This window comes from Echeneis naucrates, chromosome 2, assembly GCF_900963305.1.
Source record: "Echeneis naucrates chromosome 2, fEcheNa1.1, whole genome shotgun sequence".
Classification (NCBI taxonomy): domain Eukaryota; kingdom Metazoa; phylum Chordata; class Actinopteri; order Carangiformes; family Echeneidae; genus Echeneis; species Echeneis naucrates.
In genome coordinates, this window is record NC_042512.1 from 17,726,194 (window position 1) to 17,753,179 (window position 26,986).

Sequence of the window (26,986 nt, forward strand, 5' to 3'; positions counted from 1 at the left end):
ACTGTATTTAATAAAGTTTGTCAAGATCTACGGCGGCTTCGTGCACTGGGGGCGCAATACAGGTGGAAAATACTCAAAAAGACTCAAAACTCTCACCTTGTCATTCCTCTCACAAAGGAACTTCAGTCTCTGGGCTCTCTTGTGCATGAAGACACCGTCCAAATGTCCCGTCTCCACAGAGCGGATCTCTATGGCCTTCTCACCCCAGCCCATGATCTGGTTTGACCTAATGTAGGCTGAGCAAACACAGGGGGAGTCTTTAGATGCACCATCCAGATGTTTCTCCAGCGATCACAGCAGGTAACACACAAACTCAGTCCTCTTCCTGCAGCCCCACTTACCCACTGAAGTGGGCATTTCTCCCCACTGCAGCACCACGTCCTTGGTGATGCGTCCGTAGGTGTTGACGTAGACGCCCTCGTCTTCATAACACACCAGCAGCTCGATCCCGTCAGTGTTGGGCAGGATGATGATGGCATGGCACTGAATGCTGGTCTGGATCTGAGGGGGGCAGAAACAAAGAAGTGTTTGAAGGGGAAAGGCACGAAAAAAGAAAAATGGACAAAAAAAAAAAGACTGCTGAGCACTTACGTGTGTGGGCAGGTAAATGTCGTAGACAGCACCGGAGTCCACGTCCACAGCATGGAAGCCCGAGCAGGAGCCATAGATGACCTTTAACCTCTGACCCTCCTCCACAGTCAGGTCAACCAGAAGAGGTTTGTGCACCAGGTCACCGAAAGACTAAAACCAGCCACGAGTAAATGAGGTGGACTCGAAGAGGAATCAGGTTTTAAAAGAAAAGAGATTCAGATCCAAAGTTACCTTAAAGGCCATGAACTTGTGGTACGGTTTGGGTGCCCAAGCATACACCTCCACAGAATTCTTCAAGGCCAGCACCAAGAACTTAATCCTCTCGTACTTCACTGCAACGACAAAGAGAAGAGTCAGTCACCAGTGACAATCTAAGCTGAGCTCTGAGAATCATGTTCAAAAAAAGAAAGACACAGACCGACTTTGTAGTGGACGCAGCCCTCCAAGTCCCCCACGTTGACCCAGCCCTGCTTCTTCTCCACCTCTGGGTCATTGTGCAAAATCTTGTTTCTAAGCCACGACAGGTAATAAACACGCAGTTTGTTCTTTTTACCTTCAGGATGGGGGAAGTGGAATTTAGAGGAAACGGTGAGAGAGATTTGAACAGACGGAATTATTATAGTTATAATCCATTCATTTAAAATAAACATGCTTTTCACATTTAATCAACCTGATATGGTGACCAGGACATTGAGTCCCTCCAGGACGTCCATCTGCTGAATGCGTCGGCGGTTGATCAGTGGGTAGACCTTCCCCTGACCGCTCCGATCCAGCAGCATCAGACCGCTCTCCGTCCCCACCAGCAGGTTTACGCCTGCAACAGTCGCGCACACGAACACACGAATAAAAAAGTCGATCTCTTCCTGATGCCACGTGTGGCTTTATGACCTCCACTTACCCCAGAGTGCAGCACACAGAATCTCAGAGTTGAACCTTTTCTTATATTTGCGAATCTCTGGCGTGTCGCTCGGTGGACGCGTGTTGACCGGGTTGACATTGACCACTGAGCCTTTACGGGACGGATCGGCCCTCAGTGGGTCCACCAGCCGTCCGTCCTGCCCAAATCCAGCTATATCAAGGGGACAGACTAAGTTAACGTCATGAGGGACACCACAATGTTTAATGATTAATTTAATGAAATCATGAAGAAATGATTAAGATCTCTTACACAGCATATTCTACACAAAGTACCAGACAGTGTAGAGTCTGAGCTCAACTCAAAGTTTAACAGTTTTTTTTTTGTTTTTTTTTAATCAATGCTGGAAAAATGTGTGTTGGAGAAGCTATTGCTCATGAATACTCCCATGAAGAAAAAAAGAAAACGCATGCTTCTGTCATCAGGGAATAAAAAAAGCCTCCACAGTTTTTAATTACCCATGTTGTTGAGGGAGCTGCCGCTGGATGGAGAGATCTGGAGAAGGCGTGGGTCAATGAAGGGGGTGAAAGAGGAGGAAGACTTGTGTTTGGACATGGAGTTGCTCTCTGACTGGGACTGAGGGAAGCAAACAGATAAGAGAATATTGCTATTCCAGTAACTTTGATGCAAAATGAGAATTATTATTAATCGGGGTTGGTTTCATCCATGTCATTAACATTTATGAAATGAAACCACATGAGCAACAGCTCTGCCTCTATAAACCTGTATTCAATCAAACAGCTTTTTTTAATGACCCAAGCCACTTGGAGTAATTTATAACAAACCAAACATGTAGTGGTGTTAGTTTTTAAGTTTGCATGGACAGAGATGTTAGAGAACATAAAAACATGTGAGCCAAAAAGAAATGTTTCATGAAATGAGAAAGGTTTCAAACATAGGCTGCTGTGAGGTGTTAGCAGGAAAACAAGCTGCTCCAATGAAAGCACAGACAGAAGAGGAATTGTAAGTCCAACACCCAAGATGCCTGTTGTGTTACGGTATGAGACGCCTGTCTTAAATTCACAGTAAAAACTAAAAAATTAATTTTTATTCCATTTTTATTTTTATTCCATTTAAACCCCTTCAAGCTGGCACTACAAAACATCAGATCAGACATGACATCACCCAGCACTGCCACAGCTGCTCAAGGTGGCTGTGATGGTCGTTTGTAGCCCCCCCCCCCCCCCAAAAAAAAGAAGCTCCAGTCGTCGTTGCCTCCCTGTCCTGATTATGTTCTACCACCAGGTGGCAGCAGTGTTAGAGACAGGAGGGAAAGGAGGATGCAGCCACACAGAAAACCCCAACCAGAGGTGTCAGCCAAGCCAGGAGGGGGCAGGGGGGATGGGGAAAGGGGGGGCCAGCAGGACACAGAGGGTTGCTGGGACAGGATAGGGCTCAGAGAGACTCAGACCAACAACAACCAAAGGCTGGACTGCTGCGATGTACAGAGCTGAACATCCTGAACATAACTAGAGGAAAAACAATATTTGCCAATCAATTATCTTACTGAGCTTCATGTCCACAGGAGTTTCTCATTTTTTACAACTTTTAGACCTCAAAGTTGATCATGCATCCTTGACAATATTGGACTCAAGTTAGAAAAAAGACACCTTTGGTGCATCTGGAAGCCAGCACATCTGCAACTGTCCATCTTTGGCTGTTTGTCTCTGAGGTGAGGAGGACATACCTCTATGGCAGTGAGCTTGTCCAGGGGGTTCTGTGGGGACAGAGCAAGACTGGCATGGCTAGATGATGAGGGGAAGGAGGGAGTGGAGGAGGAGGAAGGGATGGTTGTGGAAGAGGTGGGGGGGTGATGGCTCTGCTGGATAAGGTCTGGCAGGTGGTGTATGCGGCCCACAAAGCCATTTTTCTCTGGGAGGCCGTGGCTGGGGGGTGGGGTCTGGCCATGGGCGTGACCAGAGCCAGTCGAGGAAGAGGAGGAAGATGAGATAGATGAGAGATTGACCAACCGGTTTTTGTCAATGGTGCTCTGGAAGCAAGAACAGGCACACTTGGGCTGGAGCAAGCAGGTGGAGAGGACGAGGAGCTGTAGTCTGACTGCTGGTCAGCAGCTGCATATCATGATTTATTTCAAATTCCTAACAAAATCCTCTCATCCACACACAGCGTTGATGTTTAATATGACATGCATAGCGAATTCCACCTAGAGCAATCTGATTATATTCCTCATCTGTGTCTGTACAATATGAAGCAGCAAGTGACTGAAATTTAAAACATGTAAATAAAAAAAATGGCAGACATGAGTGGACAACAGAAAAAGGAAAATGACTAACAATTTGATCTATGTGGAATATTACGCTAACAACCCGACTTCTGTCTCTTCCTCTTACCTGTCTGATGACCAGTGTGCCGTCCTTGGAAGGCGTCGTGGCTTGGTCGCTCTCAGAGTCTTCAACCAGCATGGTCTTAGCAGACTCCGTCTCCCCATTACTCAGCCTCCTGTAGAAGCCATGGGAAAGTCTGATGTCCATAACCAGACCAGCGTTAACACTCATGCAGAGAAGCCATGCAGCACACATTGATGGGTCTGATAAATTTACCGACGGGCCGTTATGCTTTCAACATAAAGAGACTTGGAGCAGACAGCGGAGACTGAAGGCCAGCATCATCACACTTCTACCTACCCAGCTCTGGAGTCCTCAGTTCCTGAGGTGGACTCCTCTCCTGCCTCCTGGTCCACCTCCTCATCGTCATCCTCATCGGTAGTGCCGGACTCCTCACTTGAAGAGGAGTAGTCAGTGACCTTGTGGGGGGGCCGCACATCATCTACTGCACGGAGTTCTTTAGCCAAAGCAGTCAGATCCTGAAAGGAGGAGGTACCTTTTGTAAATCTGCCTAGTCAAACCTATGTGGCGTCTCAGATCTTTCAGTACATGCAGTCGGGCTTAATCCCACGCAAGTGTTTCTGCAATGAAATATTTACAGGTTTGGACTCCTAAACTGGTGTTCCTCCTTGATAGTGCAACCATGCTGCCCTCTGTTTTACTGATGCAGTCATATAAGGTCAGTGACAAGCAGCAAACGGAGGAGGGATATTTCCCACCATGTGCAGATGGGCTGCAGTCTATCCACCAACCAAGCCATGTGAGATTAGGTGCCAAGCAAACAGGGGTAATGTGGCTACATTCAAATCCAGATTCAGGAGGCCTCCGGGTGTAAACCCACCAGGTGCCATGTGCATTTTACTGATGACAGGCAAGAAACTCTGAAAAAACTGTGCAGGCATGAGGAGACATCGCAGCAGGAAGAAATAACATCACAGAAGAGACACTGTCCCTGCATACAATGCAATAGGAGGGGGCAATGGTGCAAGCATTGCAAAGGTGTGATTAATCATTTCATTCAATAAGCTTACCACATCACCCTAAGGGGTTCCCCAACAATCGGCAACCATTGGATTCATGAGATGTTGCACACATCAGGTGGTTGAATAATTAGTGTAGTAGAAAATAGAGAAAAACACAAATGCGGGGGGAGAGACAGTGTTCACCTATTCAGCAATACACAATGTTATCCAGCACTCTGGTAACAGTGGACTTACAGCTGGTCGAGCGGGTCTGGCGAGGTTCTTTTCATCTTGCTTTTTGGGAACATTTTCAGGCCGCTGGAGAGGCGATCCTTCAGATTTGGAGGAAGCTTTCAGAGAACAAAAGGAAGCAGCTTTAGTGCAGGGAAACAGATTGGGCCGGGGGCGTCGGCTCTGAAAGGCCCTTCAATTGCAAATATACAAACAGCATACAACTTGGAGCAGGAGTAGATAGCACAGCATGGCCTTTGAGCGATAATAGTGCCGCCATACAAGTAATCAACATGATGAAGTAATCAGCAGTTAGAGTTGGTGAGATGCAGCCTCGTACAGTACCAGGGGACTCACAGCGTGGCCTGAAGCGGTCCCCAGAACTGGCCTGGGAGCTGGAGTTGGAGGAGCCAGAGGAGCTGCCACTGCCGGGCCGAGGCTGCAGCTTCTCCACTCGGTCCCACAGCGGGCGCTGCTCCACGTTACTGTCACAGGACACGCCGCACAGGGGTTAACATTCAGTCCTGTCATGGACGGGAGAACATCATAAAGCCTTTTCACCCAGAGGTCTCCTCACTTACCCGCCGGTACTCCTCTGTCCGCCCTGGTTGCCAGGCTGTGATGGCAGAGGGGACTCTCGACGGGACAGGACTGGGGACCTGGATGTTGTCCTCACTGGGACCTGGAGGCGACAGATTCAGAGGTCCTGTGTGTCTATAACCTCTCCATGAGCTTAACATTGGAAAACGTTTAATGTTGAAATGCAAATTTCCCTGTTTTGTCTTTATATTTAATCTATAGGAGTTCTATTTCACAAGTGTCAAGTGGTGATGTTCAACAAATGAGACTGAATCACAGCAAGACAAACAAAAAGAAGAACGAGCAGGGATCCACATGAGAGGAAGTGAATGAGGGAGGGAGCAGTCAAGGACAGGGTGGGAACTTGGAGGCCCTCAACTCCTTACCTTGGGAGGCACCTCCTCGTTGCTGGCCTGGTGTTCGGCCCTAGTCTGGGCCTGAGGGTGGTGAAGGGGAGGTTGGGGCTGGGGGTCAGTGCGTGCAGGCGATGGGTGATGATGGTGGTGGTGATGTTGGGGGTCCTGGGAACGCAGGTGCAGTTGTGCAAAGCTAGAGGTCACGCCGGCGGGCTCGCTGAAGGACTGCGAGCGAGACACCACGGGCGGCGGAGGAGGAGGAGGAGATGGGGCGGCGCTGTTGCTGCTTTTTAGAGCAGCCAGGTGGGACCACTGGACCTTTTAGGGTGTGAGGGAGGAAGAGGAGGGGGGGGTGGAACAAGCAGACAACACAGTGAGACATGAGGGAAGATGTGTATTTCACATACATGTGCTCAGATAAATACACATGCATACAGCAGACAAAGTACAACACGACACAATGATGTGTTTCAGCCTGATTCACTAGATTAAGGAAAGAGTTAACACTCCAATGTCGCTAAAGATGAAGCTACTGGAAAACTACAACATGTTGGTTTGGTACTTACGAACTGTTCTTCTAACACAAATCAAAAATTTAATGTACTTCAAGATAATTATAGGGATTTTAGTGACATGAAAGTTAAATAATTTCTGGGTCAGTCTGTTCTTAGACTATTCATTGATGGAACTATGTCTGTAAAAGCACATATTCCTCCTCAGCGTCCAAATTAAAGACCCACTTCCAGAACTACACAGGCTTCCCTGGTGTAGATTAGTAGTTTACAACATCTGACCGCTCCCAAAAGAATGTGCTGTTTCATAAGCAAAAAGGTTGCACATCTTACACAAGCTCTCCTTATAAGCAATCGACAGTTTACAAAGAAAGAAATTATTCTTTTACTATCATATCTGGACCTCAGTACTTATTGTTGAGGTGCATTACTTAATACTGTCAACCGTTTACGTATGTGTCCAACAGTACGGAAGTACATGAATCCAGCTGCGAGGGAGAAAGAGAGAAAAAGGAAAAAGGGGAAAAAAGGACGAGGGAGGAAAAGGAGTTACCTGAGGCTCCATGGGCCGGTGCATTGCCGAGGCCTCGGCGGAGGAGCCACCATTAGAGAACGGTTCAGAGGAGCGGGGAGGCAGAGGGGGCTGCTTGGGAGGGGGGCCAGTCTGAGGGGAGCCCTGAATGTTCTTACGGTAGCGCTCATCAGCCTGAGATGAGGGAATCGTACAGGACAGACAGCGTGAGGATCAGAAGTAATGATTCAGTGACTGAACTATAAAAAGAGAAAATCAAGGAGAAGGGAACCACAGCTCAAATTCTGATTTCAAGTCTATATTGGACGGTTTCTTTCTTGGTTGAAATGGTGCCCACCTCCTTGTCTTTTCTAATATTAAATTCCAAACATTTCAGTTGCTCAGGAATCTTTTGTCATACTCAGAAACAGTCCTATTTGGCAACAGTAAAGTCAACTGGTGACACTGATGTTACACGTGCTGGAAGCATGAATTGGAGGCAGCCGGACAGACACAGGTGTGTGTGGACAGACAGAGGTGGAGACAGGACATCCTAAAATTTCCTTATGATAAACGGAGGGAAAGATCATTGTTAATGACATGGAACAGGTCTGTTGATGGCGGGAGACGCTGCTTTGGGTGTCCTGCATGTTAGTTTGGGCTTCAGCCATCCACATGCAATAGCCCAATACAGACATCCAGTCAAAACAACCACATTGAAGAATGTCACAGGTCGGCCATCCAAGATCAAGAGAAAACACTTGAGAATTGCCCTGAGGAAGAAAACCTCGAAGAGAAAAGGATGACAAGAGGAGGGGCTCTTGATGAATTATGGGGAAATAAAAATAAATCAAAGCCAATGCAATAATTTTTATTCTTGTGGGAGGAAAAAAAGAAAATAGTTTTTTAAAGATGGAAGTATGACTCGAATCTTGCTTCTCTGTCCAAACCTATGAAACCGATCTCTTTCTCTTGCTCAGCTTCGGCTCAGAGTGAAAATTAAGACGAAAATATTTCAAACATCCTGATGGTTTTAGTTTACAAACGGGCTAGCAACAGCGCAAGTGAGAACAAGAGCCAAGAGAGAGTGGAGGAGAACAACTCTATTTTATTCAGGACATAAAAAGAGTGGTTGCGAGCCTGTGGTTTTTCCATTCTCCACCGTACCCCCCACTTGTTTCATTCAAAAAGGTCTGGCTGAGAGAGCCTACGCTGTAACAAATTAGCTCTTGCTTTGGAATAACACCACAGCAACCAAAACAAAAAACACTAAATTAAATGTAATTGTTTGTGCTCAAGAAAACCATTGTTTGTTACTCGCACCACCTCCATCATCATAGTCACTGAGGCTGTGAGAGGACAAGCAAGAGGAAGCTGGAAAGAGCAGGCAGCGGAATAGGCAGAGCCGAGGAGGAGGTTCACCTCTCTGACAGGCTGAACAGGATGACTGACAGGCTCGGGGGGCCTATCGGGCTCCAAACCTTCTGCCTGGGGGGGTTTACAGTCAGTTGGGGTTTCAGTCTGAGGGGGGCTGAGGCTGGGACAGGTCTCAACAGTGTGGGTCTTTTCTGCTGCCTGGGATTTAGGGCCATCAGTGGGGATCGTCTGAAGGACTCTAGAGGATTCATGCGTGTCTCTCGCTACAGAAACAACGCTGTCAAGGGCCTGAGCTTGTGGGGCTGTTGTAAGGACTCTGTCAGGGGGCAGGGTGGAGGTCTGTGGAGGTTTGTTATGGTCTGAGGGGAGTTTGGTCTTGTCGCCAGGCTGCTGTTTGGATTCATGCTGAAGCGACAGCAGGTAGGCCTGCTCCTGCTGCAGGCGCTTATGGAGTCGCTCGGCCTTGCGCTGCTCCTCGAGCTCCCGCCACTTGAACTCCTATTGCAGAGTGTGGGGTTGATTCAAGGCGGTGAGAAGTGATAGGAGAGCCAACAGCAAGTGGTGACCTGATAGACTTAGGCTGGCTCAAAATCTGTCAGTGCTTTAGCCAGTTACTGTAAACAGACAGCAGCATTTTCCACCACACTTTTTTGTGTAGAGATGGAATGTAAATTCAAATTGTGCCAATCGGATTATAACACTGGTTCTCTCAAGAAAAATAATGCAAAAAAGATTTGCTGAAACATGACAAAACATGATACAATGCAAGAACATAACGTCTGTAGTGAAAACGGCAGCTGTAGAAATGTGTGTGAGACTGACCAGCAGCATGGCCTGTTCACGGAGCAGCTGCTCCTGCAGCATCTCCAGGTGTCTCTGCTCCTCCTCCAGCTGACGCCTGATGTACTCCTGTCAATCAAACCAAACAGAGTCAATGAAAGAGTAAATTACAACTCATTTAATTCTTTTTTTCTCTCCCACAGGTTGGTCAAATTGAATAAACAACATCAATCTAAGGGTATGCTGAATCATCAGCCTTATTTCCAGCCTTTTGAATCTGTTCTAAATCATCCCTCTGCATCATCACCAGAAAAGTCGACCTCCTTATTATAATGTACCCTCGATGATTCTTCACTTGGACTCACTGAGGCAAGTATTCTACTTTTGGTATAAATATTTGGAAGCTGACTTGTTCACGATCGTTTCTCCTCTTCTCGTCTTCGGCCCGCCGGCGCTCCTCCTCTTCTTTACGTCTACGGTCCATCTCTTCAATACGCCTCTTCTCTTCTTGCTCACGGCGGCGCTGCTCACGCTCCTGTTGCCTCCTCATCTCTCGCTCACGTCGCTGTTGCTGTAGGGACAATATACAAGAAATATATTATCAAAAAAAAAAAACAACACTCAAGTTTGAGCAGTTTGGGTGGGGGGAGAAAAAAAAAAAAAAAAAAAAAACCTCCTCCAGCCGCCTCCTCTGCTCTTTCTGCTGCTCAATGCGTTTCTGCCTCTCAGCCAGTAGTTGACGCTTGTACTCCTCCTGCTCTCTGAGCTGCTGCTCCTGGAGGAGCTGTTGGCGGCGGAGTGCCTCTGACCGCTCCTTGTTTTCCTGCTGCAGGCGGATGAAGTCGCGGCGCAGGGTGGACTCACCTGGCACATTGACGATGGAACTGGATGATGGGAGGAAATGGGACAGAAAGGGTTACATCAGACTGGGTCCATTTAAAATGTCTTCAGAAGTTTGTTTTTTTTTTTTGCTGTGAGCCCACCTAGGTTCTCCCTCCTGCTCCGGAGGATCCTCCTCCTCCTCCTCGCTGCCACTGTACTCATACTCTGTCTCATCTGGATTTGGAAAAAGGAAGAAGTCACCTTGGGCAACTAAACTCAAAAATCTACGTTCCTTGTGTATTTATCACCTGGTTCTGGTTCTGGAATATTTTTAATATCTCCTTTTGCTACATGCAAGCATAACGACAACAAAGACTTCTTGATTCTGGATCAGATTTTCTGACAATGACCCAGGAAAGAGACGAACTGATTGGACACTGCTTCGAGACTCAGACGTACCCTTCTCTCCCCTCTTCTTCTTGGTCCGGTCGATGTGGTCTTTGAGCTGTATACGAACTTGCCTCTCGTTGGGCTGGTCTCGAATGAAGGGATGCTTCAGCAGCTGCTCTGTCGGGGGGCGTTGTGTGTAGTTCTTCACCAAGCAGCTCTCAATGAAACTGAAAAACTTTTTCGACCTTGAGCAGATTGAGGAGGAGAGAGTTAGGGCGGCGTAACAAAGTGTTGCAATGAATGAAGTATTATTTGACAAAAAAAAAGTGGAAGCCAAACAAATATTTGAGCCAAACAAGCACAGAGCATATCCAGGGATACTCAGTAAAACATTTCTTCAAACAAGCTCTGATTTCAAATTACCCAACAGGCCGACAACAGCAGTATTTGGCTCCTCACTGTAAATTGAGGTTTTTGCAGATGGATAAGCTGCAATGAACCCTTCATAACAAACACACCATGGAAACCAAAATATGAGTCACAGTACAACGAAATTATCATCATCACTACACCTGCTGCTGTCTGGAGTGAGAGTCACTTCAAATTCCACAAAAACAAAAAGCTAACCCCCCAAAATATCTATGGATCTATAATACTGAAGGATCCATCTGCATCCGGATGTTTTAAGTTATGATCTGTTTTTATAACAAAGATAAACAGCTTTGTGACAGCTCAGAAAAATGGAATCAACGGCTTCCTTCTGCATTGCATGGATTCAGCAGTGTGTGCCAGGAGAAGCCAAGATTGCCAGAGCAGGTGTACCACAGATGTTCAGTTTAGCAGCAAAGCACAGAGGGAAAGCCAAGTTCATGATTCAAGCTCCTGTAGCAGCCTGCTCTGAAGTCAGCGATAAAATCTGAATGCAGAGGAGCCAAGCAGGAAATATTACGGCCTAGCTTGATATATACAGCTTTATTGTGGCGAAAAGAAGATTGGAAAGCATAGAAATACTCAGACCTGCACACAGAAAACATTTGGGTGGTTGGTACTCACCATTTTTTAGATTTAAGACGAGGAGGAGGGTTTCTGGGAATAAGGAAGAGTGCACGCATCGGGTGCATGTCACAAAGTGCTGGAGGAAAAAGCACAAAAGCATCAAAAAGAATTCAGGCAGCAGGACCAAACCAAAACACTTGGAATAATAAATTAAAGAAAGCGCTTGGACTCACGTGGTGCTCCCTCAGCCATTTCAATAGCTGTGATACCACAAGACCACAAATCACTCTGCAACAGAACAACACTTTTTAACAAAAACTACAACAAGCGCTCACGCTCAGACAAATTACAACATCCACAGCTACGATACATCAGGTTTATACAAATACACAATGACAGGCGTGGACTGGATTCTTCGATGGAGCTTCTTACTCTGTAATCATATGTAGCGTCTGGGTTCTCGTCACAAGCAATGACCTCAGGCGCCATCCAATAAGGAGTCCCGATGAAGGTGTTTCTCCTTCCCACTGTCCGATCAAGCTGAGCACTCACCCCAAAGTCCACTGGAGAGAGGAACGAGAATAAAACCATCATCAGTGCTGTGAATGATGTTCATAACTGGGGGCTGGGGAATTTTGTGGTTTTCCTGTGCATGGTCCTGCAGGTCAGATCGTAATCAATCATTGGCTTTTCTAGACTATTTGTGGTTGACAGTTTTTCCAACTATAGCTATTGAGTGAATCTAATTTAAATACTTGCTACTCCGTATAGCCTTTATTGGTTTTTGGCAGTTTAACATTTTGTACCTGCACACAAGGAATTCACGGACGATAACTTTAAGAGGGTGTCGAGTTGTTTTTAGCTTTTTGGTTGTTTTCCTAGAAAAAGCAGCTCTCATTTTTAATGATGTGTTCAGCTTACATCACGCATCTGCACCACTTCCTTACTTTGACGGTGCATCAAAGCAGTAATTGTCTTTGTCCACTGCTGAAATTTCTGTGCAGAAAAAGAGCTTCAGAGGAGAAGGTGAGTCATGTCCAGAGAAGAGAGAGCAACGCGAAGCGGTGAGTCTCAAAGTGAGTTTGCAGTAAACATGTTTTTTAGCCGCATCACCATTCATTTTTGCAGATGTAGAAAAACCTGACGGTTGGATACTCGGGACTGACCTCAAACAACAAATCAAAGACCAACTTAGAGCAGTTTGAATGAGGACCAAAGATTCATTGAAGCTTTATTCTCAACACGACTTTGAGACCTACGCTGGCCTCACCTAGTTTAACTTCAGCATTCTCGGTCAGCAAGACGTTCTGGCCCTTGATGTCACGGTGGATGACGTGGTGGGCATGTAAGTGGGCCAGACCCTGAGGAAAGGGGAGACACAGGATGTGAGTGAGAAGAGAAGAGGAGACGGAGGCAAAGGAAAGGAGGGAGGAGGAGAGCTAACTCTGAGGATCTCTCTGGAGATGTAGGCGATCCAGTCTTCCTTCAGCTGGTTCCCCTTGGTATTCTTGACCAGGTCTGTGATCGAACCAGCTCCACAGAACTCCATCACCAACTACACAACAGAGGACAATAAGTCAATGATATCCAAAGTGCCTCAGGATCAAGACACCACAGTGATATTATCTATGAAATATTTGAAAATAATAGACAGTTAGGGGGGAAAAGAAACAAATGGGGAACATCAGAGCCTAAGCATGGCTTCCTCCTTCATTCTTACCCAACATTATTTTCTTGACTGGATTTGAGGTCTTACCCATAACTGGTCATCATGTCCCGGGGGGCTCTTCTTAATGAAAGCTCCATAGTAGGTGGCTATGTTTCTATGGTGGGAATACTTCTTCAGCATATTGATCTCCAGTTTAATTTCCTCCTCTTCATCCTGGATGCACAAAAACACACAATGTGGAAAAAAAACCAAAACAAAACAAAACAGCTTGTTGCGTTCACTGCATGAACATTGGTCTTTAATCATCCTCTGGTTGTGACATTTAGTTTCATTTCTTAGTTCATTTTCGTATTTAGGGTCTAGTAAGTGTTGACCCATGTGAATGTCTTGGTCGTGTCTCGGACTATACAACAATGTGGTACCAGTCATTCATTTACTGGCAGATGACTCCTTTGTTTCGGGATTAATGATGCATGACTGAGTTGATGTTTATGGTGGCCACTATCAACAGTCTTCAGGAAAAAAACAACAAAAAAAAAACAACCAACTACTAAATTTACATTAGATCAATGACGTATCCCCCTCAGTTGCACAAAGCGTGAAGGAATAAATAAAATAAGACTCCAGTGTATAGGAATGACAATCACATTAAAGCCCTGTAGCTACAGAAACCTGTAGGTTCATGCAGAGTTACATCAGAGCTAGCTACATCAGATACCAGATGTAATCTTTGGTGCAAATAGTATGATCAAACCTATCCAACATCACATTTTCGTAAAAAAAAAAAAAAAAAAAAAGTCAGAACTAGTTCTAGTGCTCACTCGCTGCTTGCAGCCAATAGCAACTTGACAATGATTAACAGCGACACACTAATTGAACACATGCAGAGATCAGCCCACAAGCGGTTGCTTTATGGTTACAAGGCCTCTCCTATAGAACGCACAGCGGGAGGAGGGGGACAGAGACCAAAAGTGGGGGTGGTTGTACAGTATCATCACTGCAGGCTACAACATAATATTACCAGGCTTTTACTTCAGTTTTTTTTCCTGAGGATAGGCAACTATAAATACTGAAAAATTGGAAAAGAGCTGCAATAATATCACATTGTCCACTGTGCACTTCATCACCTATGGCAAAATGGCAGTTAGCTGTCAATGTAGGCAGCCATACTGCTGCTGCATGAGTTGACGTAAGCCTTTCTGCTGTGCGTACCCCCTCCCCACCCTCCCCCTCCTTTCTGCTTTGCAGCTGTTGGATTATCACACTCCCGACTGTGAGAGCCTCATTGCCACAAGTCACATGGTGAGGGAGAGACAGACACAATCATATGGTGATGTGTGTCAGAGAGAGCAGCCTTGGTCAGTTGACGGTGCAGAGGACATCTGGAAAAGCTACATTTCAACCTGCAATAAATCACATGTCAATCTGTGGTACTCAGTCACACATGATTCAACAATGAATTGAAAAATCACATGGCTTTTAAAGACTGTCAGGGCTTATCATGCGTAAAAATTGTCTTTATCAACATTGACATCAAATAACAGAAACTCTGTACCTTGCTCCATGAAAATCTGAGTTTGGCTATTTATGGAGGGGGGAAAAAATCATCTACATTAGCCAACAGCAACAGACAGCAGTAAGACAAGAACAAAGCCACTATCTGCCCAAACTGACAATTGGACAATGCATTTAATATTGCACAAAATACATCCTCAAAGTAGGGAGGCATTCTTAGCCTCAGGCCAGAGGAGAGGAGTGTTTGGATTGGAGAATGTGGAGCAGAGATGAGAATGTGGGTCAGAGCAACACTGGACAAGCCAGCATGCCTGTGGGTGAGCTGTACAGACATTACCAGGGGAAAGGGCAAGTTAAACCATACAAACAAATGAAGCCAAAGTCTCACTTCACCTTAAATGTCACGGTGAGCTGTATCAGTACTTTGGTGGGTGAAGATCAGTCAAAATTAAATGAAAACTGTCCAGCGGGTCAACTAACACAGGCGAAAGCCTCACATGCACAGCCCCAGTGTCAGTCAGTGGGGAGGATTGCCGAGCTCTGTCCTATGGTGTACTGCTTAAACATACATTAACTGTGCACTTAGTGTTGTGATGGAAGTGATCGGGAGCACGTCGGCTTCCTGTTTCTGCTTCTTTATTGCAACACATGGTAAAAACAGGGCCAAACCTCAGTGGTGCTTCAAGTGACAAATGATTTCCTTTACACAGAGGCACACATCGCTCTGTGGGTTACTTCATGTCTGGCAGGCACACCTAGTGTCTGTCACACAGATCAGGAAACTGTTGGGTAATATTCCCTATAATGGATATACATGATAACGAATCAGCCAAGTGTATGAACTCTGATTCATCTTGACACAGGCTTATTTGAGGAGTGGCAGCAGGCAAGTCAGGGCAGACAGGATGTCTGCTGCGTCACTGGCCTTTGTCTGGGTCATGTGGGGTGCACTATTTACTTCTATGTGTAAATATGTCCTTTTTTTTAAAGGCAGTGATGATTTGGACATTTAACCAACTGATCACTACATTTCTTCACAGGGTAGATGATAAACTCAAAGCCATAAGAGGAGCTCTTTTGATAGAAAGGGCTCTTATTGGATATGGGGTTGCATGTAGTATGATGAAGCCCATGCTCCTCCATCATTACTATGGCTGTGTGGGTGGTTGGCCCTGCTGGCCTTTTCTGCTACACTGAACTCCGATGCTTTGTGTTTTGCATATGTGCATGTATGGTTGTGTGTCTTCCCTCATCTGGAGACAGGACCTCCCACAGCTGAGGGCAGCCTTCTGGCTGCTCAATGACGCACTTCACTCAAAAGCATCATGTTGCCTCTGCCCTTCCCCTGCTGTTTATTGTGGAAGGGGGGAACTCATTAAGGAGCATGGCATTTTTGTCCATGATGGAATGTCTATAGATTTTAATATTAACCAGACAAGAAAACTAAACTCTGAAATATATCCAAGTATAATGACTTTTTTTTTTAGACCATTTTTTTGGAACACAGTATCTATAATATAACAACAAAAGCAAGAAGAATCATTCGTGAGGAGTGGAGGTGCATCACCATTTGAAGTGGTGAAGTAACAACATAAAACTAAAAAAAAAAACAAAAAACAAGACATGACTAATCTGTAACCATCAGGAAAAGCAGGCCATACTGAAGGATTAAAAATGAGCAAGGAATACGATTCCCATTTCTTATATAGTACCTTTATTTCCTTAAAACTGTGCAGCCTGCCTCACATGCCTACATTGTGATGTCCTAGATGAAACAAAGCTCCAGCCTTACCTCTGTGACGTCCATGACCTTGATGGCAGCCAGCTGTCCAGTCTTGACATGTCGTCCCTGTGAAGACATGAAACAGAGGTGAGCATTCACACTCCACATTGCAAGCTCATTTTGCTATTATCAGCTGAACGATGGTTAATGAACTAAGGGAGCTTGTGCAAGTCTCACTGCTAGAAAAGATGCTCTCCAGTGTATTGTCAAGTGACATTTATATTTACTTTCTATTGCCGAAGAGTGTAATGTCAAGAAATATGCATGACAAAAGCTTCACAGACTTCCAAAATACAGTAAAGAGAAGACGTTGTGACTCTCAAGTTATAGAGATCTAACATTCCCAGACTTCTCTGCTCTCCTAACACCACAGTGCCACTCCTTACATAAACAAAAGACTGAAATAGAGGCCTCTCTCCCATGCCCCCCTAGCCCCGACTCAGAGGAGATAAAACATGGGACATTTTTGGGAACTGGTCCAGATGGGTCTGGGTTTTCCCCTCCTCTGTAGGATAACACTGCAGAGAAAACGAGAGATTCTGCTGGTCACTGCAGCAGCTCTAACACACACACACACACACACACACACACAGTTAATACACTGTACAGGTCTCATGCATGTTCACGGCGACACCCATCGGCCATCACCTGAGCCAGTGCATTCCATAGTCAAATGAAACTGTATGGATTCTGACAATAAAAGCCATGCTGGCTTAGGAGGCCCTCTGCAGGGGGACACTTTACAAGGCCTTTAATCCTCTTCACTTTCATCAACCAAAACAGCACCGACGCTGATATGACGGCCTTCTGCTCCACCCTCGCTGTGAGCACTGACGCACTCCACTATGCTAGGGTCACAGGTATAAACAGAGGACACCCACCTGCATGAGGGCTTTGCTTCAGTCGAGGTAACTTGGTCAAAGGACTTGATTTGCCAAAGACCACAGTGAGTGAGCATGGCTATGCAACGTTGTGTCAACAATAATACCAATGCAGCCGGGTGTAATGTCAGCAACTTAACTACATTCTGACACGTTTCACACTGAGAGATCAAATGATGATCAACTTTATCTTTCTCTGCCTCAGTAAAACTTGCTGTCGCAGGATCTGTTCTTTTGTGGTTCTGGTCTGGGGTCACTACTATAAACAGCTCTCCAGGCATAAAAACAACTTTGCTTCGTAATAAAATAGCTGGAACAGCAGACTTGTCAAACATATCATTACAAGGAGAATGCCCATTTTGTTTATGTGGATAAAGCCAAATAAAGTTAACACAGACTCAATTGCCGCCACTTCCCCTCTTTTCTCTTGTGGGAGGAAGCAACATCATTTATAGGTGATCAAAACCACACCCAGAAAACCAGGTGACGAAACTGTACCCATAGAGGTTGAACACTATCAAATTTTACTGTCCATATTAATGCCTTGTTCCTCTTTCTGAGTCATAAAAATTGGCATAAAATTGACTTTGACAAGCCAAGAATCCCATTCTGTCTCTGCTCTGCAGTTATCTGGAGACAAAGCTTGCTTTGATCCAACGACACAGTCACAGTCACAGAGAGGCTATCCAGATATCTCAATAATACTTCCATCAATCTCTCATTTTGACTGCTAATTCTTGTAACTCTACAGCTGACAGAACCGAGATAAATGTATGTAAATCCATGACAGTCAATCAAGAGGGCCAGGTTAAAAAGGATCTATTCATGATTTAAAGACTCGCTTTGGAATAGACATTTGAGGGGATGAGGATGTGTTTTTGTCTCTAATAATTTCTTCTCTGGGAGCCTTAAGGATTTATGGTCACATAAACCCAAATGGCTTCTCAGCTACTGGGTGGAGATATTGTTATTTAGGCCGCAAAGTTATTCAGTTCTGACACCACAAAACTGAGGTTACACAACAACGGGGCATGAGTAATGAGATAAGTGCCAGCATCACACACAAGTTCCCTGGCATGTTTTTTCCACTCCTGCAATCCAACTATTGTCCTCGAACTAAGGGAAACACTGAGCAGGTACTTTGGGGGGTGACACTGTGCCGCACAAGTCTTTTCAAATTATGTGGCTCGGCACAAATTCAGACAGAGAGGCTTTGGCAAATTTCTACTTGGAGAAAAGGGTGCTGCCAAGTTTGCTCAATAGATCGTGCAAATCTCTGATTAACTTGGGAGAGCTGGAAAACAGAATCAGGACCACAGTCAACATCAGATCAAGTATATTTCTCAGCTCAAATGGAAATTAACCCTTAAAAGTTCTTCTAAGAGTATTTTTTCTTTATCACCTGGAAGAGCTCACACCTCATAGTAACCAACCCTTACGTCCATTCATCTCTATTGTGCCTCTGAAGATAAAGATATTAGTCTTGGAGCCTTCAAAGAAATGTGACAAAATATCAAAAAAATATTCCTTTTTCTTCTCCAACACATAAAGGACAAGTATCTGGATACAGCACTCCTCGCTTTGGGCAGCTTTCTACAATAACTACATGGCCATAAACTCAATATGCTTATTGCAGACCACTTCCAGCCCTTTTATTCAAAAATTACAATCTTCTCATGCACCATGTTATTTAACAAGGATCATTTGGTCATATGAAGAGCGTTCAAAGTAAACTAATTCAGGTCTGACCACAGATAAATTAGAAACTGATCTTCTGAGTGGAGTAATTTATAGCCCCATGTCCGCTGTGCTAACGTAATTATAACTGACAAAGCACATAGCAACGATCTCCCCCAGGAATTATACTAATTATTATTTTCATCATTGCTGAAGTGTTTTGGTTATTTTGTTTGATTGATTGATCAATTTTTAAGAAATTTCCTGAAAAAAAAAAAAAAAAAGCACTTCATCATTTACAAAGCTGTTGCCAACTACACTGTTGAATGAGTAACCAATTGTCTGTTTCTGGGGTTGGGCCCCTGAGATATAGATTCTTGATGGATATGGGTCCGTGGCAGGGGGGCTGCAGTTTGGCCCTGAAGGAGCTCCCTGTGGCAGCCAGCTAGGCGTGGCTGCGGAGGGGTTATCTGAGGCACTGAGTTATCACTCAGCTCTCCCTGGCCTCTATATCCACTCCTCCATCACAGCTCCTCTTAACCATGGCCAGATGTGCTGCTGGCTTCTCTCCAGCTCTGCACTAAACTACTGACTGCCGACAGAGAAGGAGACATTATGTTAAAAATCTACCTTAGAACGAAATACACTTTTATACAAGAGCCCAATTAAGAGTACCGTGAAAATATCTGATTCAGAGCCAGAATTTCAAAAAGTCACGATGCTGCAAAGGGGATTAGTGGAGAGTGAATTCCAATTAATGAGCATTGTTCTGCATTGCACACATTTACATATGAAAAGAGACTGTTCATATTCCTGTAAAGGTGATATATCTTGAAATCCACCTGAGCTACGAGAAGCAGGAAGCGTTAACAGTGGTTACATTATGGCATCAGCTCTGGGCTCATCCAAATTAAGTCAGAAAACAGTTGAAAAAGCATCAGAGTCCAGCTTGAAGCACACATCTTCTTCCAAGTGTTCGGTGTTTAGTGCCCCTGCTCAGGCAGCACGCAGCAGAGTCATAGTCACACAAAAACCGTTGGAAACAGGAAGCCAAATTAGATTTGGAAAAGGCTACACTAGAAGCCGACCTTGAAGTACTGGAACTTAAAAAAAGCAGCTGTTGCTGCCAACGCAGAGGCTGAAGCAAGAAAAGAGTGTGAGGCATCCCACTTTGACTTTAACACACAAATCCTTTGTGCTGGTGGATCCCGACGCAGATGTAGAGGTGAGACCTCAGCTCACCACCCACACCGAAGTGAACGTTAACTTACCTCGAGATGTTTCCAGCACTTCTCTACCTGGGAGTTGTTGCTGAGGGCAATTTTCTTCTTGATTCACAAAAAAAATGTAAATGGTGGCAAAAAAGTGCAAAAAAACTTTGTAGCCCACAGGAGCCGCCTTCCTGACGCACCAGAGGGGGTGCAGCAAAGAACAAGCAGTGGACTGTACTTTTCTCATGCATGAGTACAAGAGCTGAGCTTGGGAGGTGTAAGGGAATGCAGGATTGGAGTCACCCAGAGGATCCTTGATTCCATGTTGCTGCAAACCAAACTTACTCACCTGACTCATGAAGTGGAGACAAGTGCAGGCAGTTGCAAATGAGTTTTGGATAGATATAGAAATACCTCCACACTCATCAGCAAGGCACAAGGGGCCACACAGCATGTTGAAACCTGGAAGTTCAACACACTGTGCTACTTAAAGAGAGCCAATCACCTCGCAATGAGTGGCCAACGGGTCTGTCTGGTCACTTTTACTACTCCAAACAGTGATGAGGTCTGCAAGGTTTACCTCTGAAGTGGTTTTACTCCGAACAAAAGAAGGTGAAAGGTCACGCTTGGACAGATAAATGTGAAGTGGCATCAGTAAATTCCAGACCATTCATCTTGATGAGTTTGAGGGAAATTTTCTTTCGTTAGTGTGAAAGTTGTAAAATGTTACAATCACTAAATACTTAGGTGCTAATCACCTCATCTGCCAGTCCATTACTGAATGTTGGTCAGCATACTTAAAATGTTAGCTGAGTTAATGCTTACCTGTTGCTAAAATAGCATTCCACAAAGTCATTTTTGTATTTTTACTTTCACCCCAACTCAGTGCTGCCATCCTGAGTTACCTGCTGTGTACAAAGTCATTAATGAAGCAAGCACATTCATTTTCTGGCTCTTAAAAAGGAGTTTGGCTGGCTGTTTATCTATGTTAACATTTGGGAAGTAAAACACAGAAAGCAGTACAAGCATGATTTTACAAGCACTTTTCAACAAGGAATGATACCCACTGTGCCAGTTGAAGAAAACACCCTGCAGGTGCTGTCAAAAAGTCAGTCGATCCAGATTTGTACTGCACATAAATTTAAGAAGAGTTGTCAAGCTTTCTGTTCGGAAACCAGCGGTTCATATTTTAGGGTGGACTGTAAAGCTCAGCAGTATTGTTAGTGGTCTGCCCACAGAGTCGGTGTGGATGACGGGGGAGTACTGTTTCCTGTGCACTTTCCTACAAGGCTCGTATCCACTGCATCTTGGCAGACCAGAGCACAATGAGCCTCTCCCTCCTTACATCCCTCGAATTAATGCATGATCAATCACACTTAGCAACCATTTCAAAACCCTGCCCAGCTTTCTAACCAGGTCAGTGTTCAAGCTGCCATTGCACAACAGAGTGCTGAAAATGAGCGACACGCTTTCAAACGGCCATATCGGTGCAAAACAAACTGGGTTTCATATTATGAGTTCACACAGCGAGCAGGGGGGGAGCTGCTGGATGCTGTGGTTTGCTTTTTCAAAAGGTCACTGGTGAAAGTGTGTGTGTATGTAGAGAGGTTTAAGGTAGTAGAGTTGTGGTAATGAGGGATGGATGATCCCTCGCTAAGGATCATTTGAAGATCTGAGGTGACATTTGAACTGGCAGACTGAGTAGGTGGATGTGCAGAAGGTGAAAAACAGGCAGGTCACAACCTCTGACTACTTTGGGAGCCTTTAGGGCAGCAACTCAACATATATAAACACCAGTTCATTTTAAGACGTGCCTCTGTAGCATGCAGCTGATGAATGCCCGGGGAAGACATGATTAATCAGCAGCACATGACATCCAGGGCTGTGCCCTGCCCCTGCCTCTCTGGACTCCAACACTTTATTCTGCTGCAGCATGCCAGCATACTGACCCAATTCTCTCTATTAAAGACACACTGAGCCTCAGCCCTGCTGCCTCCACTCTAGCTCTCCCAAGAGATGCCAGTATGGCTGTGGCAAAGAGAGAGATGCAAAGAAGATAGGTAAGATGGTGAAGTGACTGGAGGATAAAGAGCCTGTGAAAATGTGTGGAAAGAGGAGGCACACAGAAAGCTGAGGCCATGTGATGACACTGAACACCTATTGATTAAAGTTGCTGCTGTAAGAGTTCAAAACTGCATGGCGGAGCCTCTCTGCATGTCGAAAGAAAAATTAACAGCACACGGAGCAAGTGAACGTAAAAAAAACGACAACCAAACACTGGAAAGCTAGAATGATTTCATTAAAATAACATAACAACTACAGTCTGGCTTTGTTTGAGAAACATTGGTATGAATGCAGCCAAGCTGCCTGGGGAGTTAACTCTGGAGAAAACCCCATTCCTGATGTGGACTGAGGTGTCCCCGTTACATGAGAGGCTGAATTTGTTCCAGCACATTAGGACATAAAATAAACACATTTCTGAAGGAAATGTGATCTTGGCCATCACCCCCCCCCCCCAAAAAAAAACAACCCACAACAACAAAAAAAAAGCCCTATCGATGAAGGCGGAGGAAGACAAGCAAGAGACAGTCTTGTCTGCAGACACCTTTGTGTCTCATCTCAACACTGCTCGGCTAATGAGGTGCTCCAATAAGCTACATACAAACACGGGCAATGAGTGGCAAACACAGAGAGTTTTGTTCAGGCAGTGTTGCCAGTCAGGGGACGCTGCGGGTCTTGTGACATGCATTAGGCAAAGGGTCACTGTGGGGGAGATGGGGACAAGAGAGACGACACTGTCTTGGTTTCGTCTTAGTTTCGAGAGGATGCTAAGAGTGTGTGAGTCTGACATTCTCTACTTGAACTTCAGCACCAATTTTTTCACACATCACGCCTCTTTACTGTTCAAGAAGAGCACAGATGAATGCACAAGCATGCATGCTGACACAGTGAATGAATAATTGAAGAGGAGCGCGAGTGGGACACAATGCAGGACCCAGGCCCGTTCTAACAAGGAACAGTAACAGCATGGAAACCTCTGCTGTCAGGAAGCACTCGTTACTGGACAAACAGTGAGAACAGACGGCATTCCTACATCACTCATTTAATCATTTGTGATTTAGAAATGAATAATTTGTTTTATTTAAAGCTAACAATCACGCAATATGTAACTTTTGACTGAGAGAACAAAGTCTTTTCACTATTGACCCAATCCACATTTTAATTTATGGTGTCTGCGTTGATTAAATCTTTCTGTAGTACAGAATTCCCAAAATGCATTACATTCTCCATTGTACAGGATAATCTAATAATCCAGTATTAAATATAATAATCCAGACTCTAAACAAACTGTGTGAAAGACTTGGCACTCTTACAGGATAACAACCCTCCAGGCAGTAACATGGTGGTCAATATATATATTCGAGTGAAGTCAGACATCTCCTGACTCTTGTATGATCAACAACCTGGAGCATCTTTTCGCACTTTCCCCAGCCTGTTTAGCAAAATCCACAACTCATTTCATTTTTGAACAAACTCTTGAAGCACCTTGTTTTTATCACTGAAAACCCCTGCCCTGAGGTAAGCACCAGTCTCGCCCAACACCATATGGCGATGGTCGGCATTTAACAGATTGCACGAGACGTTCCTCTGCCTCTTCCATGCCAGCTCCCACCCTGTGTGCCCATCGGGCGTAGCTAGCCCCCTGAGGACAGCTCTTTTTATCCCGAGGACAGGGGTGAGGCTGTCCCTAAGATGGTGGTGTTGGGGGGGGCAGCAGTAGGAAAACAGGAGCTGTGGTGCTTCAGTTCTACTGTATGACGTGCACTTGGATTTACTTATTTGAGGGAAAGATATTACCAACTAAAGAGGAACTAAGGTAACAAAACAGATTCATTTAATTGCTGCTGATTATCAGCGAGATGAAGACAGACACACCACAGCATCCAGGCCAGTCAACCATAGATGTGACTATCAAAATACTGGTGGGCACAGCCTTGGCATGCCCCATGAATGCGTTGCAGACAGGGAGCCAGGGGGCAGTTCAGCAGGGGCATCGGTGCCTCAGGCCTGACTATATATGGCCATTCTGTAAAGCAGAGCAAATCTTCCCTGCATAACATGCACAATTTCAGGAATTATGTCTTCTATGTTATCCTTACTATCTTTTTTTAGTCCGTGTGAGGCACCTGAGATGGGCTCCTGAGCCAGCTGGTCCAGAGCCAGCTGATAAAGAACTGAATGCGGGGGAGAAACTCAGAGAGTAGCTCTTTGTGCAGCCACAGAGTAGTGAGGATATTCATTATTTTTAAAACAACTTAAGACTTTAAAATGTGAGACAGCCTTACATACTGGCATGGTCCAGCTTTATAAGGGGGGAAGGGGGGGAAAAAAAAAAAAAAAAGAGCAATAATGGCAATTTTCCTGCACCATTTAAACTTAAGTGAGTAATAAGACTCCAGGTGCAACGGTCTTATTTAAACGTGATCCTGCATTAGTATATTGCTCGTAAAACATAACATAATGTAATAAATTCTTGTTATGGAGTCATGTCTATGACCACAGCACCTTTCAAACTGATTAATCACTTGAGAATACAGCACAATACTAAGTTCAGTTCTCTTATAGATCTAGGCTTCCCTTCTCCTCAACCAGCTTGCTGGAGTAAAAATTATTTTTAAAAGGTCATTTCTGCTACAACTTCATTTTCATTATGGCTGTCAGTCAAATTCTGCTGTGCTGTGTGTTCAGACGTTGACTATAATCTGGCGCCCCTCCAGAGGTAACGGCTGCCCGTTTGGCACAGAGTGCAGCGAGAGAGCCAACAAAACAGCATGGCCACAAGAACCTTGACATGGCAATTCAGGCCTTCGAGAGCAGCTCTGTTCTTTAATTTAGTGGGATAAAATGTAAAGCTGGTAGCAGTGCAGAGAAGAGATCCATAAATAGATTGTGGGATTTTATCCTTTGCCATCATTAATCCCTCTTCATGTCAGTAGAAATTTGCCTTTTTCAAAAAAATAATAGCTCAGTATCAACACCAAAACTACATTTCAAAAGAGAGCTTAATGAGCTCCAATGTTAAATATTTAAAAAGACAGACACCTTATTGTGAAATCAGACATTTAATTCAATGTAAAACCAGACATTCAGGTTTCTGTCTTAAACAGCAGGAAGTATCTCCAAGGAATCAAAAGTCACCACAAATTAAACAGGAAAGACGCTTGGTCACATTGTGTTATCTAAAAGGGGCCTTGCAAACTGTGACCAAGTGCTTGACAAAGCAGAAAAAGCCTCAGAGGGGGAAGAAACTCCACCCCGTTTTCAGTTGGGGGGCTGTTGCGATTTTTCAGACGGTTGGTGTTTGAAATCCTGCAGACAAACGCCTCCTTTCTGTGGATCTGACTGCGAGACCCAAAAAGAGTGAGCAGACAAACTCAGCTTTGTGAGAGTGGCCGGCAGGTTCTGTCTGGAACTGGACAGCTGCTCCTCTACCAGTTGCAGCCAACCCTGCACCCCCCACCACCACCCTGCTACTGCACATGCTCACAGGCCACTCATTCATTTGACTTATTAACATGACAGACAATGCAGTGATCGACAGCTGATCAACGGGAGACCACCGCAGCTTCAATATTGGCTACAGTGAGCAGCAACTTCACGACGGACACTTGGGCTTATTGTGTGCAGGCTGTTACGGCCACGTCTGTGTGTCAACTGCAGACTAATCTGACAGCCCTCTCTTGTGCAAGCTCCATTCCCTCACAGCAGTATTCGCAAATAGAATTAACATTGGACAGTGAATGGACCGAGGGATTAAAGGGACAAAAACAGGGAGAAGCAGTAATTCTCTCCCATACGCCCCGCTAAAAACCATCTGGTGAGAAGATAGCACGCGACCATCACACTTCCTAGTGACAATTATCCTCTACATTGCACGAGAATGGTTTCAGGTGTGTCTATCCAACGAGCACATGCATGAAGATGGATTTGCTCTGTGAGCAGAGACGCTGAGAGTTCAGTGCACTGGGGGATTGAATGCAGGTCACTGGAGCACTGCAGGCTGTTCAAATTAAAATACTCAGCTTAGCTTGGTGCTTAGTGCAAAAGCAAATTGATGTTTTGTTTTGTTTTGACTAGCCTGCTGGTACTAGCCCATTTACTGTCAATGCCAGGGGTCACCAGCTGTGGTCCTGGAGTGCTAATGCCCTGCATGTTTCCCTGCTCTGACACACCTGATCCAAATGATTGGCCAATCAAGCTCTGCTGAGGTCTGTTCATGAACCATTCATTTGGTATGCTGTCCTAACAAATCTGAACATAACACTTCCATGCAACAACAAAAAAGCCCCTCTAGCCCAAGGCCAACTCTCCAAACACGATGACCAAATCTTTGCCTTCGACTAGCACTCGCTGCCTCTCTCCCTCCTTGGCAGTGTCTTTCAACAGCAGCAATGTTAATTTTCAGAGAAACGTGACACCAAGAGCAGATGGCCCACAGAGTGGGATTCTCATCCACTGAAGTGGAAAAGTCTTGATTTAAACAGGACATGAATTTTGGTTTTGTTAAAGACAAACAAAAATGAAAGATGAAGGAGCTGCAGAGAGAAACAGAAACATGAGCTCAGCATTAAGCCGGTGACATATTGTTTCCCCCGTCCTCGTCTCTTCATCCACTTCTCAGCAAGACAGGTGATGCAAGATTAGTGATGCAGACCGTAGACCATCTGATTCACTCTTAACACACAAACACACACTCCCGGCTGCACAATGCACACTTTCAAACAATCACAAGAAACCCCAATTTTACATGCGTTCTTTCACCCATCAGTGTTGAGCCCTGTCGGCATCATCTGCACCTCAACTGTGTTTTTAATGGCAGCT

The 26,986-nt window shown here is 45.0% G+C and overlaps 1 protein-coding gene across 13 annotated transcripts in view; it reads right to left on the reverse strand.

Annotated features, from left to right (window-relative positions):
• The window catches only part of LOC115056752 (mitogen-activated protein kinase kinase kinase kinase 4-like), a 30,179-nt gene that overhangs the window by 2,354 nt on the left and 839 nt on the right, over nt 1–26,986 (reverse strand). Inside the window, exons 3-32 of one of the 13 annotated variants that reach the window (XM_029523449.1) lie at nt 16,345–16,401; nt 13,125–13,250; nt 12,813–12,923; nt 12,639–12,729; nt 11,801–11,931; nt 11,602–11,656; nt 11,426–11,504; nt 10,442–10,617; nt 10,144–10,216; nt 9,834–10,044; nt 9,570–9,731; nt 9,203–9,289; nt 8,426–8,878; nt 7,046–7,198; nt 6,011–6,298; nt 5,627–5,727; nt 5,391–5,530; nt 5,070–5,164; nt 4,884–4,892; nt 4,153–4,331; nt 3,859–3,988; nt 3,195–3,497; nt 1,966–2,083; nt 1,490–1,660; nt 1,262–1,405; nt 1,010–1,144; nt 823–923; nt 592–741; nt 342–501; nt 97–236 (exon numbers count right to left, since the gene is read on the reverse strand). In XM_029523449.1, the coding sequence (XP_029379309.1) occupies nt 97–236; nt 342–501; nt 592–741; nt 823–923; nt 1,010–1,144; nt 1,262–1,405; nt 1,490–1,660; nt 1,966–2,083; nt 3,195–3,497; nt 3,859–3,988; nt 4,153–4,331; nt 4,884–4,892; nt 5,070–5,164; nt 5,391–5,530; nt 5,627–5,727; nt 6,011–6,298; nt 7,046–7,198; nt 8,426–8,878; nt 9,203–9,289; nt 9,570–9,731; nt 9,834–10,044; nt 10,144–10,216; nt 10,442–10,617; nt 11,426–11,504; nt 11,602–11,656; nt 11,801–11,931; nt 12,639–12,729; nt 12,813–12,923; nt 13,125–13,250; nt 16,345–16,401 (4,329 nt within the window). The other 12 variants (XM_029523466.1, XM_029523458.1, XM_029523483.1 and 9 more) reach the window with 12 other exon arrangements.